Below are 13,918 nucleotides of genomic sequence, written 5' to 3' on the forward strand. Positions count from 1 at the left end.
CTGCACTGTGAAGGGAATATAATTTCTACATTCCATGAATTAATGTAGGGTACTATTATTCTGAATCTATAATATTAATGTAGCTTCTTCTGTACATTTAAATCATTGGAAATATACAGTGCCATATTAAGCAGAGTTATACCCTTCTAAGTTCATTGAATTCGATGAGCTTAGAAGAGTGAAGCTCTGCTTAGGATGGCACTAGTAGTGACGTTACTGCATTGATTAGCACATTGGTCATAAGGAAAAATCAGCCTTACTGTACTCTCTGCTTTGGATGCCATGTTTATCTTTTGCAATTGCAATTTGAGTTTTTGTTTTGCAACATGGACTCCACTGTCACCCAGCAGAATTTCAAGATTCCTCTGATGTTCAGCATTCTCAGTTGTTTACTGGATGCAGCCCTGCGAAGACTAAGTCTGTTCTTTATGTTTAAATCAAAGACTCTTAAGTGGAAAGATTTGTGTTAAAGAGGGAGCTAACCAGAAGCACACAAACAAATACTGCTTCCTTTTTTCAAGTGTACTATAAAATATTGAAAATAAACCCCCACTTACAGTACTTGTAGAAAAGTTTTTTTTAAAAAATATTGTCTTTGAGGTGTACTTTATACCTGTTGGTTTTATGCAAACAATATTTTGTCAAATAATTTACATGTCCCATTATTCCTTTCCCATGTATTATGACAATACATATTGTAAAAAAAAAACCACCCTTAGGCTACTAGTTGAAAAATAGTTAAAGTCAGCAAAGCTGGCAGAATCAGGAAGCAGACATTCTCTAATTAGTTTAGAGATTTTGTACAAACATGCAAGTCACCTGATTAATAAATCATAATACTCTGCATCATTATAGGTCTAAACACCACAGGAACATAGAAATGCCTGAGAAATTATTTATAGCCTTTACTACAGCAATGCAATAACATTCCCTGTGACATTCTCTATTGAGTAACTATCCTCTATCCTAACATTACTTAAAGGTAGGCTGCAATGATCCCTTGGTGAGTTCTGGGTTTCCTTTTGAATTTTCTCTAGCTATTGCTAAACCTGGGTTTTGCAAAACTCAGTGATCCTGGGGGGAACATCCACATAATTCCAAGGAATACATATGTGCCCCTTTTCCTAAGTACAGGAAAACCTTATGCTGGTGGCCAATTAAACACGCCTCCTCAGATTGCATCATTGCATGGTTATCCCTGTAATTCTTGCTTAACCTTGGGTGTCATATGATTTCTGTCAAGACATTAGATAGATACTTGTAAAATATTTTATATTTTATGGAAATGAAAGAAAACATAAGCTTGGTCTTTGACTTAACTGAAAATACTCATCTGGGACTTGAAATTATGTATTGTACAGTACTGTATCACATTTGTATAAAGACTAATGAATGCAGGTGATAAAACTTTCTATTGACTCTGGTTATCTTCTTGTACACTGTACAAGGAAAGAATGGCTCATTTATTAAGCTTATTTTTGGTAGCTGTAATTCTCCTCCCAATCTATTGACCTGTATCGTTAGTATTTTAATTCTTTCTAACTGTGTGAACTGATTTCTGTAACTTATAAAATAAACCTGGATATTCTTTATATACTGGAAATAATCCGCAAAGACAGTATTTCACTAAGTGTTGTACTTTTTATGTATATATCATCAATAAATGTGGATTCATAATTTTCACAGTTTGCATCTGTGTTTGAGTCTATCACTAAAGAAGGAAATATGATGTAAGTATGCAAATGTCTCATTGCTTAATAACAGATGTGAAATTTTAGAGGGAATTTTCTGAAACCTTCAAGGTCACAAGGGATGGAATAAAGCCAAACAGCACAATAGGTTGGATCCAAAGGAAGAACAATTAGCATCAGTCACAGAATTGATGTTTCCTGTCTTTCCCCTTCCCTCAGCAGCCCACTGAATTCCTAAAAATGTTGTTCCTAGGAGTTTGGGGGCTTTCAGGAACAGCATGGATTGTGACGTGTCTCAAGTGGGACTACACAACTAGCAAAAATTGCCCACATTCCACCTACAGGAGACAGCTTTAGATTCAACCCATTGTTCTGCAAATGCCAGCTGCAGATGTATTGGACGTGTAACCAAACCTGGTTTTTTACATCCATCCTCATTATAAAGCATCTTGGAAAGTTTGTCCCTTTCTGGAAAAATGCTTTGGGTCCACTTAAATAATATTTACCGAAAAGATGTTGGAAACCACTTGCCAAAGCTATATCACTTTTGAAGTTTAATTTTGTAAAAATTGCTTATCAAGTTCATAACACAGAAGCAGGGGTTTCACCATTGTCCCAATGCAGCTACCTTTCTGGGCTAGTTTTCTGTGACATCACATGCATTAACATCAAAGCAGCTGAACTATTGGCATCTAAGAACAGAACACTTGGATCATAAATTCACTTGTAATACTGCTGCTTTTGCCTGGCAGAACAGAAGAAATAGAGGTTGGAAGTGGATACTCACTCTTATGAATCCTTCCAAACGTTTGTTACTTCTGATGCTTCAGACAGATTACAGATCAGAAAAAAGGAATTATTGAGCATGAAAAGATAGGACCATGTTCATTTTATTTACATGTGATCCGTTGACGTCATGTGCATTTTAACTTTGAGTATTCTTCCTGTGAAAGAAACCCCATGTTCATTTATTTTAAAACTCATTTGCAAACCGTAGAAATATGTGTAGCTTTTGTATAGAACCAGTGTTGTGGTAAGGGATGGTTTGGGATTAAATAGAAATGCCAAATGTTCCACAGGATTGCATCTGTTCTGGAGGAGTTGACTAGAACAATCTGTCTTCACCATGACTCAAGAACTCCTAGCAAACATCTGGTGAGACCACTGTGTCTTGGATTCAGAGTGCAGTAATGGCATTCTACTTGTTTTTATGTGTCTCACACACACACCCCAGCACAAACAGGAAAAAAAGCCTTAACAAGAAGGTAGAGACTTTCCAAAGAAAAAAATGTTCAAATACTGAATGTTGTTGGCAGTCAGAAGTAGCATCCCTGAATGGAAATCAGGTCCGTATTGATTGGGAAAGGTGGGTAAAAGCAAAAACAGCTCCTATAGAGACGGGAAAAAATACTGAGACTATTTATATTGTATTGCTCAAATGGAAAACAAGGCAGCTGACAATGATCTAAGTATTTTCCAGATGAAACCAGGAAAGAGTAGGGAAGAGAAGGAGAAAACTTCACTGTTCACTCTCTGAAGCTTCCCCTTCACACTAATGGAGTCCTGGAGTTTCCCATCTTGCTAATGAAGCATATAAAAGCACATAAAATAAAATTGTAATTCTGTAATGTGCCATAGGATTCTTTGGACATACAATGCAGCAATGTCAGCTTTAACAGTTGTTCCTGTGCCCTGCAGGGAATTGTATCTTTGTGACTGATGTCCACAGAAATTTTATTTGGGATCTGATTCATTTGTTAGTTAAAATTTTTGTTTGGGTTCTTTAACATTGTAGCATGTATTCTTATTTGTTGAACAATTTGGTATTCATTTTGCACTGGTTTCAATGGGATACTCATTTCCATGTGTAATTTTTTTGTTTCCCACCGAGTAAAGATGAAATTTTTTTTTTTTGTAAAAATTTTTATTGGATTAGAAATATATCGTATCATATCATTTACACTCACATTCCTTTAAATTTCCAATTCTAACCCCCTCCCATTCCCCCCCTTTTGTTGACTTCCAACAGTTTTCCAACCCCTCATCTATTTTCCCTTTACTCATATGAATTTTACTATATTTATTATAATATACTTTCAAATTCTTCTAAGCTTATCTATCATATTTGTGCTATTTCTGATTCCTTTCAATAATATTTATTCTGATCACCTATACTCTATTTTACTCTTTCTACTCTCTTCAATGTGGGACAAGCAATTTGCCCCACCTTATACATATTTTCTAGTACTTCTATAAACTTTGCATGTATTCATAATAAATCAATCAATTTGACTTATATTCTATATATGTTGCTCCTTACTTCCTTTTACATATCATATCCAATATAATTATCTAATTTCTCCGTTATAGAGCTATTTAACTAGAGTAATCCATTCATATATTCGTTTAACATAAGTCAATCTATTATTTCCACATTTCACCTGCTGATATGTATCCATATCCATTCACCTGCTGATATGTATCCATATGTATCCATTCACCCTTTTGCAACTATTATTTACGTCAGAAAGATATTTAGTTTAGCTTTTATCCTTACATTTCTTATAATAATAGCACTACTAATACTCTATATAATAATCCAATATGGTATTTGCTTAGAATTATTCAGTCAACTCTCCCCCCCTCGGTATAGTCACTTCCCTCTTCTTCTATTGTGTTTCAGTAATTTTCAAACTGCCACAGTTCTCCACCCACCTCCCATTTTTTCACCAGATATTGTTTCAGCTTCTCCCAGTCCTTGTTAAACTGCCCTGGGTCAAGGTCTCTCAATTTTCTTGTCATTTTATCCATCTCCGCCATGTACAGCAATTTGTAGATCCAATCCTCAATGGTTGGCACCTCTTGTACTTTCCACTTCTGCGCATACAAAAGTCTAGCTGCTGCTGTCATATAGAATAACAATGTCCTGTATTGTGCTGGCATATCTTGCATTCCCAAGTTCAGTAGCAGGAGTTCTGGGTTCTTATTCACTTGAAATTGTAAAATCTCACTCATTACTTTTGTTATTTCCCCCCAGTACTGCCTAGCTACCTCACAAGTCCACCACATATGGTACAAAGAACCCTCATGTTTTCTACATTTCCAACATTTGTTAGACATGTTCAAATTCCCTAGCGCTATCTTCTTTGGTGTCAGATACCAACGATACATCATTTTATAAACATTCTCTTTAATATTAGTGCATGTCGTAATCTTCAACGTATTTTTCCACAAGTATTCCCACGCCTCCATTGTTATTTCTTTGTTAAAGTTTATAGCCCACTTCACCATTTGCACTTTAACTACCTCATCCTCAGTATACCATTTTAGCAACACTTTGTAGACCTTTGAAATTTCTTTTTTATCTCCTTGTAAAATTACTTTCTCTAATTCTGAATTCTCCATTCTTATTCCTCCCTTCGCACAGTCCGAATAATAAAGATCTCTGATTTGTCTATATTGAAACCAATCATAGTTTGGGGACAGCTCTTGTTGTGTCTTTATTCTAGCTTTAGAAAGTTCTGTTTGAGTTATCTCCTTATACGTTAAACACTGTTGCTTATTATCGACCGTTCTTGGATCAATTACTTCATATGGAACCACCCAGGAGGGAGTTCCTTCCTGTAGGTAATCTTTATATTTCTTCCAGACTGTGAAGAGGCTTCTCCGAATATAGTGGTGTAGAAACATAGAATCTGCTTTCACTTTGTCATACCATAAATATGCATGCCATCCAAACAGTTTTTTATATCCCTCTAAGGCCAGCAATTTGCACTTTTCCAGCGTCATCCAATCTTTCAGCCATACCAGACAGATTGCATCATAGTAAAGTCTCAGGTTGGGCAGTTGCATTCCACCCCTTTCCTTTGCATCCTGCAACACTTTCATTTTCACCCTAGGTTTCCTGCCTGCCCACACAAACTCCGATATTTTCCTTTGCCATTTTTCAAATTGTTTAGAGTCCCGAATAATTGGTATTGTCTGTAACAAAAACATCACTCTTGGCAAAACATTCATCTTAACTGCTGCAATTCTTCCCAACCATGACAACTTCAATCTATTCCACTTAATCAAGTCCTGCTCTATTTGAGTCCATAATTTCTCATAATTATTCTTAAATAGATCTATGTTTTTTGCAGTCAGTTCGATTCCCAAATATTTTACCTTGCTTGTTACTTCACAGTCTGTTATTTCCATAAGTTGCTGTTGTTTTTGTTTAGTCATATTTTTACACAATATCTTTGACTTCTTTTTGTTTACAAAAAAACCTGCCAAGTCTCCAAACTCTTTGATTTTATCTATTACCTTAGGCATGTTTTCAATTGGATCTTCCACAATTAACATTATGTCATCTGCAAATGCTCTGACCTTATAGGAAAAGTCCTTTATCTTTATTCCACGTATTGCATCATCTTCTCGGATCTGTATCATCAGAATTTCCAATACCAAAATAAACAACAGTGGAGACAACGGACAACCTTGTCTTGTACCTTTCCCTATAGTCAGTTTCTTAGTCACCTCATCATTCACCACAATTGCTGCATTTTGGTCTCTGTAAATTTCTTTAACTGCTCTTATGAATCTTTCTCCCATTTGTAGCTGTTCCATAGTTGCAAACATAAAGTCCCAGTTCAAATTGTCAAACGCTTTTTCAGCATCTACAAAGAAGAACCCAACCTCTTTATCACAACGCCTGTCATAGTATTCAATAGCATTTATAACTGTCCTTAAGTTGTCTCTAATTTGTCTGTTTGGAAGAAAACCTGCTTGTTCTTCCCCAATAGCCTCAGCTAGCCATCCCTTTAGTCTCTCTGCCAAGATCTTCACAAAGATCTTGTAATCATTATTAAGTAAAGAAATAGGCCTGTAATTTTTAACATTTGTCAAGTCCTGTCCCTCTTTAGGGATCAATGATATATTAGCTTCACTCCAAGTATCTGGAGTTCTTTGGTCTCTCAAGACCCCATTGATCACCTCTTTTAGAAATGGCGCCAGCTCATTGGCCATTACCTTATAAAATTTTGCTGTAAGTCCATCAGGCCCTGGCGCTTTTCCCAAATTTGTTGACTGTATTGCTTTCTTTATTTCTTCCTCTGTTATTTCACAATTTAATTTGACTCTCCAGTCTTCTGAGATTATTGGGAGTTTTACTTTTCCCAAATATGTCGCTATTGAGTCTTTTTTCACTTCTTTTTTCCCATACAATTTGGCGTAAAATTTGTAAAAGGCTCTACTAATGGCAGTCTGTTCCAAATGCACTTTATTGTCCTCACATATTTTATTTATTATCTTTTTTTCTTTTCTCTTCTTCAGTTGCCATGCCAAATATTTCCCAGGTTTATTTGCACCTTCAAACGACTTTTGATTCATTCTTTTCAAATTCCATTCCAATTCTCTATTGTTCATTGCCGTCAACTGCTCTTGTAAAATTTTAATATCCTGATAAATTTTCTTCTTACCTGGTCTTTTCTTTAATTGTATTTCTTTGGCTTTTATTTTCTCCATAATCTCCTGTCTCTTCTCCTCTCGTTTCTTTCGTGCTCTTCCATTTAAATCCATTAGTATGCCTCTAATCACTGCTTTATATGCATCCCAGACCTTATTGGTTGGTACTTCTCGATTCATATTATGTTGTATGAAGAACTTAGTTTTCCTTCTCAGCATCTCCATATTTTCTCCCTCCTGTAGCAAATCCTCATTTATTCTCCATCCTTTCCTCTTATTTCTTTTCCCGAACTTCCACATAATTGGATTATGATCTGAGCCTACCATGGGCATTATTTCAACATCCTTAGTCCAAAGCACTAAATCCTTTGAGGCCCAGATCATATCAATACGTGATAGAGTAGAGTGTCTTGCGGAGAAAAATGTATACTGTCTACTTGTGGGATTCCGCGTTCTCCATACATCTTCCAGAGTTTCCTGCTGCACTAATGCAAAGAACGTCTTTGGCAAAAGTCCTCTTTTCTTTTGTGCAGTTACTGATTTTTTGTCCTGTTCCAAATTTGTAATTCCATTGAAGTCTCCTGCAAGGATTATCTGATCATACGTAAGTTCATCTAGTTGCTTCCTTAAATCCTCAAAGAAGCTTTCTTTAGCACCGTTTGGTGCATAAATTCCGATAACCAACACTTTTTTTAAATTCCATGTACATTCCACTGCTATAAATCTGGCTTCCACATCTCTAATCATTAATTTTGGCTGTAGCTCCTCTTTAATATATAGTACCACTCCCTTTTTTTTCTTTTTTGAGGCCGCTACAAAATCAATGCCCAACTTACTCACTTTGAGATATTTTACATCCTGATTTCTAATATGGGTCTCTTGCAAACATACAATGTCACATTTTTGTTTTACTAGCCAGTGGAAAGTACTTTTTCTCTTTTTGGGTGAATTAAGTCCATTTACATTCCAAGATAAAACTTTACACTCCATATTCATAGCCTTGTTGTTGGTAAGTCCTTTTCATTGTCCCTCATAAACTTTTCCATCTCAAATTCAGATCTGATGCGCTTTTTCATTCCTCCAAATTCAAAAGATATCCCTTCCGGTAATTCCCATCTATATCTTATTTTCATATCCTTCAAATTCTGCACAAGCACTTTATATTTTTTCCGATCAAGCAACACCGATCTGGGTAGCTCCTTCATGATGATAATCGTCTTGCCATCGACTACCAATGGATCTTGAAACTGTTTACTCACTATCATTTCTCTTATATTCCTTGTCGTGAATTGCACAATCACGTCCCTTGGTAATTTCCTCTGGGCCGCGAATCTGGAGTTTATTCGGTACACAACATCCAGGATAGCCACAACTTCCTCCTCCTCCTTTCCCAGGTATTCAGCTAACACTTCAGTCACCTGTTCTTGTGCTGTCTTTGTCTCTATTTCCGGCAGACCTCGAAACCTCAGCTGTTTCTCCATATATTTACTCTCCGCAACCGCCATTCTCCCCCTTATCACTCTCATATCTGTTCGTTGCGTCTCTGTAAGATTCTCCATCGCTTTTTCCACAACATTAACTTTCTGCTGCGCTGCCTGTAAATCGGTTTGTATTGTTTCCATTCCCTTCTTCACCTCTGCCAATTCGTTTTTTACTGTCTCTTTAACATCTTTAACTTCTCTCACCAACTCCTGTTTTGTCTCCTTCAGTTCCTTAAACATTTCCAGGAATTTTTTGTCCAAATTCTCAATAGCTGTTTGCCACTCTTTCTTCGACATCGTGGGGCTTGATTTACCTCGCTCCCACGAGTCTGCACGTTTCCTTAGCTCCGTGGCATCTAAATTGATGTCCCTTTGAAATAATTTAAATGTCCCGGTTCTTAAAATAAACAAGAGACACTTACAAAATCCAAAATGTCGGGCGTCTTTTCTCTATGGTTTTTCTATAGTCTTTTTATAATCCAAGATGTCCTACTTCTGCTCCTGTTGAAGTCAATGCCCTTCCCTTTTCAAAAATGGCGATTCCCTTCTTCCTGTCCTTCGATGGGGACCTTCTCTCACAGGCACCTCTATCGCTGTTACGCACTTCCTGTTTGCCGACTCTCCACTGCAGCTCTCGCGATGGTAGAAGTTTTCTCACAGCTTGCTATCACTTTATAACCACAGGTATGGTAAACAATTATCTATTTTCTTCAATAACTTTCTTTAACTTAGTCCTTTTTCTAATCAAATTCTTGCCGGATCTTTTTCTCAATATAGTCCAACTGTTGCAGTTTAAAAGTTCACTTTAAAGCCTCATTACTTTAAACAGTCTGTCCCGGTTTGAGAGATAGTGATCTTTACCTTTTCACACGTCTTTCTGGGTTGTAATCACTGCTTCGATTCCAAATTTTCTTCCGAAATTAATTTCCCCTACTGAAGCTTGGGTATGAAGATCTTATGCCAGTCGCACTGGCCCCGGATCTGCCGCAGAGATTTATGCCGACCTATCTTAGGGTGGGACCTCAAGGGACGAGAGAGAATCCTTAGTGCAGAACCCCCCCTCGCCCGAGATCGACGCGCCCTGAGGTACTTGAGCGTTCTTTGCCTGTTCCCCGCCTGGGAGCAGGTGGCCGCGGGCTGGATTTGCCCCACCGGCCGCTGGAAACGGCAGCCCGGTCAGCTCCACTATTGGAGCTGCGTTAGACCTCCATGAATCCCAAACCGGAAGTCGAGTAAAGATGAAATGTTCAGAGATTGTCTATGTTACCCAAAGGATCCTTCCTTCCACATTTCAGGCAGTTAGGATAAAACATTCTGATTCTAAAACCGATTACTATTGCAGAGTTGGTTGGGGTTGGGGAATGCTTCAGACATCCAAGCACTTTGCTCAGCAACGTAAGATCAAGGGGTGGGGGTGGGGAAGAGCAGAGTTTGCATCCTTTTGGACCATATTGTGATTTAGTTTTATATATGAGCAGGTGGACTCACTCATGCATATTTACACACTTTCCGGGTGGCTTTTAGATCTTTTCATATATATATAGTTTGATCCTTCTATTATTTTGCTCTGTGTGTTTCTTCTTTGACAGTTACCAGAAGTGGAAGCCTCACAAATCAGATGAGTTACCTGTTCTGAGGACAAGAAAGAATAGAACACAATAAGACCAGCCTCCAGCCCCATTTGGGATGGGAGCTCTTATGTCTTACACATCATACAAAGCAGGCTTAATGTCATGTCTATATACCATTTATCCATGCCATTCATATATTCTCTGCTCTCTGTATTGAGCTGATCACTGTATTGATATCCTGTGTGCCTGTGTGCTTTCATGTCATGCTCATATACTGTAACCATTATAATCATGCCATCCTTGGCCTGCCTAAAAACGAAAGTGCTAAGGCTGAGAGAAAGTAGCCAGCCGTTATCTCTAAAAGAATGCTTGTTGACCTTGCAGCTGTATTGTAACTCTTCACAGGGGAAAGAAGGAGTTTGATTCCTTGTAATCTTCTGCCTTTCTCTGTCCAGTCAAAGCTATTGTGTTCTCATGAGATTTTTTAAGATTTTCGCACCTAGTTGCTAGGTGCTCAAGGGGAGGGGAGAATCATGCTCCTTATATCAAAGTGCATATGCTTGTATACCCATTCCTGCCAACTTACCCATCTATGGATGTACCCATGAACTTAATTGATCTCTGAATATTTTTTTTTCATTCAATGCACTGGAGTGCTTGCTGTGAGGGGTTTGGGGGTCTATCAGCCATGGACTGCCATCCCTAGAACTGACACTTACGAGCCTATCACCTCACCTTGTCTTCTCTCAGGAGGTATATGCAAAACATTTGCCTGCTCCTCAGACTAACATCTGCTCAGTGGAAAATCTCTAACAATTTAGGCCCCAGTTTATTCAAAATAAGATTCCTCTCCAAGCCAGTGACCCATCAATATGATTTAGAAAATGCTGTGAATAGAAATAACAACTAGGATCAATGCTGTTTGACAGTGGTCATGCCAGTGTGGTGTATTAGTTATTAGAGTGTCAGACTAGGATCTGGGAAGCATTCAGGTTCGAGGCACCACTCTACTATGGAAGCTTGCTGGGTGACCTGGGGCCATTCCCATACACAGCTTAACATAGGGTTGCCAGGTCTCCTGATTCCCCTGGAGGGAGATCAGGAGCCTGGCACCTACCTTGCTGTGTTTGTTTGTTTCTCTTTGTGTGTGCACTCCTAGTCTTGTGCGATGATGTCACTTCTGGGAAGTGATATCATCACATGGGTCAATGGGCGGCCTGGGAGCGCTCCTGCGCTCACCAGGGGGATGAATCGACCCATTGTGAGGCACAATTCGGCCTGAATTGGGCCCACTGCAGGTATGAATTGGGCTGCTGTGGGCGCAGGAGCACGCCATGCCACCCAGGGGCACATCGTGCCACCTGGAGGGACACCCCGGGAAGTAAGCCCCCCAGCTAAGTAAGCGGGGACAGGGGGAGGGTGGGAGCAGGGGATCATCCACCTTGGGCGGCAGAATGGCACCCCTAGCTTAACAGGATAACATGGAGAGCATGATATAAGTTACTTTTGGATATAAGTATCCAAAAGTTGGATGAACTACTTTCTGAGGTTAACAAACATTTTTTTTCAGCCTAGATTTTGACTGGTTACTTTCTGAATACATATCCTTGTAGATGCTCATCCAACTACACCTCTACAGCCACTCTAGCAGCATGTGCAGAAGCCTCTTTTCACAAGTACATCTCCATTTTTGTACTGGGGTGATACTATGCAATATGTTGAATGTAAGTAATTAGTTCTTGCTAATCATATATTCTGGTGGCAAAATAACAACAATGGAAATGTGGCAATGCCATTACAGCTATTTTATATTGTTCGGCATCACAATCACCTTTTCCTTTGCTGAGGTTTGTAAAATTTCTTTTGCTTGTCTAACAAATATGATGTGATTCTCATAGCATTTGCAGTATGCGTATGAAATGGCCATTTATTGGACATGAACTCCAGTATTTATTGCTGAGAGCCAGTTTGGTGTAGTGGTTAAGAGAGCAGGACTCTAATCTGGAGAGCAGAGTTTGATTCCCTGCTCCTCCACTTGAAACCAGCTGGGTGACCTTGGGCTAGTCATGGCTCTCTGGAGGTCTCTCAGCCCCACCAACCTCACAGGGTGTTTTGTTGTGGGGATAACAACAACATACTTAGTAAACTGCTCTGAGTGGGCATTGTCCTGAAGGGCGGTATATAAATCGAATGTTGTTATTTTTGTTGTTGTTATTAAATGATCACTTCATACGAATGGTTATGACTGAGAGATGGCTACTGCCTCAGTTGGCCTTCTCTCTCCCTGGGCAAAATTTATATGCAGCTGTGCATTTAGCAGACTAGAAATAAATCAACAGAAGAAATAAAATAGAACACCCCCTCCCCTCAAAAGGGGAGTAGAAGGATTCATGAAAATCCGGCTACAGCAACATGTTCCAAATATTATGCAATAACAAATATGATGAAATTTTTAAGAATAAGGTTTAGGTAAGAACTAAAAATGGTTTACACCATTCAGAGAGCAAAAACTAGTTGTTTGTGAACCTGAGTTGCAAAGTGAGAACTGGGGGCTGGTGGGGTCTTAGATTCATATTTCCCATCTGTTGCTTGTACTTTGAATGGATGTAAGTAAATTGATTTATCATTCTAACAAGTATCCCAGCTGTGAACGATATAGTAAAGACAGAAAAATGAAAGATAACAGCACAGGTTATTTAGATTATAGAGAATAAAAATTTATTTGCTATAAAATCAAGTTTATTCTTTCTTGTCTTTCCACCCTTTATATTTAAAAAATATTATTGGACATCTGTGGAAGTTTGGGACAAATTTCTTTTAAAGGATCCAATAACTGTAGCACATCATTTCCATGTATCTATGAGTGAGACATAACACGTCTGACAAAGTCTTCAGGGCTAAGTGGTGATGCCATGGAAGTGTGTTCCACTCTGATGTTGACTCTTCTGCATAGCACTTTTTTCCTAGCTCTCTAACAGAAATTGTGTAGGCGCAGACTCACTTAGTAACTTAAATATCTTAATGGCAACATGTTCTGGTGGCAAGGGAAAGTGGTGCCCATGTTGGTGCAAGGGACATTTCTCCTTATCAAAATTACTATTTGCTCATTATGAAATAACAGACCAGGATAAGAAGACAGGTGATGGCGATGATATGGGTGTCATCAATTAGGACTGGGGAAAATTATGCAATGTCTGGTAGAGAAAAATGTCATGTTTATCTTGTAACTTACCATCAAAACAGAGAGAGAGAAAATGTATGCTTAATTATGCTTAAAAGACATCAGTAGCACATTGCATTGTGAGTTCTAGTCCCAGTTCCATGAAGATTTTTATTTTCCCAACTCTGGCTTAACTGGAATAATGGGGTGCTTACACACCACCTTTCAAGTCCACATCCTGTAGGTTGTTTGTTTCATCAATTTGCAGAAATTCATCGTGTGGCCCTGTTCGGTCCTCTGGCTGCTCTTTGTGTACCAAGTGTACCATTTCATGAGATTTACTGGCTTCTCCATTCAGTCCACCTGTGTTTTTGTTATCCACCACCCCTTTGCCATTGTTGATCACAAGTTTTTGTTTCTGCCCGCATCTAATGGAAAGAAGAAAAATAGTTGAAAGTTAGAATACTCTATGTCATTCTTCAAAAAGAGTAAATCCCACTTTTTTTAAAAAAAAAATAGGGCGATAAGCTTTAATTAAAGCTTCAGCTGATTACCCGGCAGGATTCAATT

At 38.4% G+C, this 13,918-nt stretch overlaps 1 protein-coding gene across 9 annotated transcripts in view; it reads right to left on the minus strand.

Annotated features, from left to right (window-relative positions):
* Window positions 1-12,886: 12,886 nt before the first annotated feature.
* CD44 (CD44 molecule (Indian blood group)) overlaps window positions 12,887-13,918 on the minus strand; it is a 93,767-nt gene continuing 92,735 nt past the window's right edge. For all 9 annotated transcript variants that reach the window (XM_054971297.1, XM_054971301.1, XM_054971296.1 and 6 more), the window contains one exon: window positions 12,887-13,776. In XM_054971297.1, coding sequence (XP_054827272.1) covers window positions 13,560-13,776 — 217 coding nt within the window. In that variant the 3' untranslated portion in view covers window positions 12,887-13,559. The remainder of the gene's footprint in view (window positions 13,777-13,918) is intronic.

The sequence above is a fragment of the Eublepharis macularius genome, chromosome 2 (assembly GCF_028583425.1).
Source record: "Eublepharis macularius isolate TG4126 chromosome 2, MPM_Emac_v1.0, whole genome shotgun sequence".
Classification (NCBI taxonomy): domain Eukaryota; kingdom Metazoa; phylum Chordata; class Lepidosauria; order Squamata; family Eublepharidae; genus Eublepharis; species Eublepharis macularius.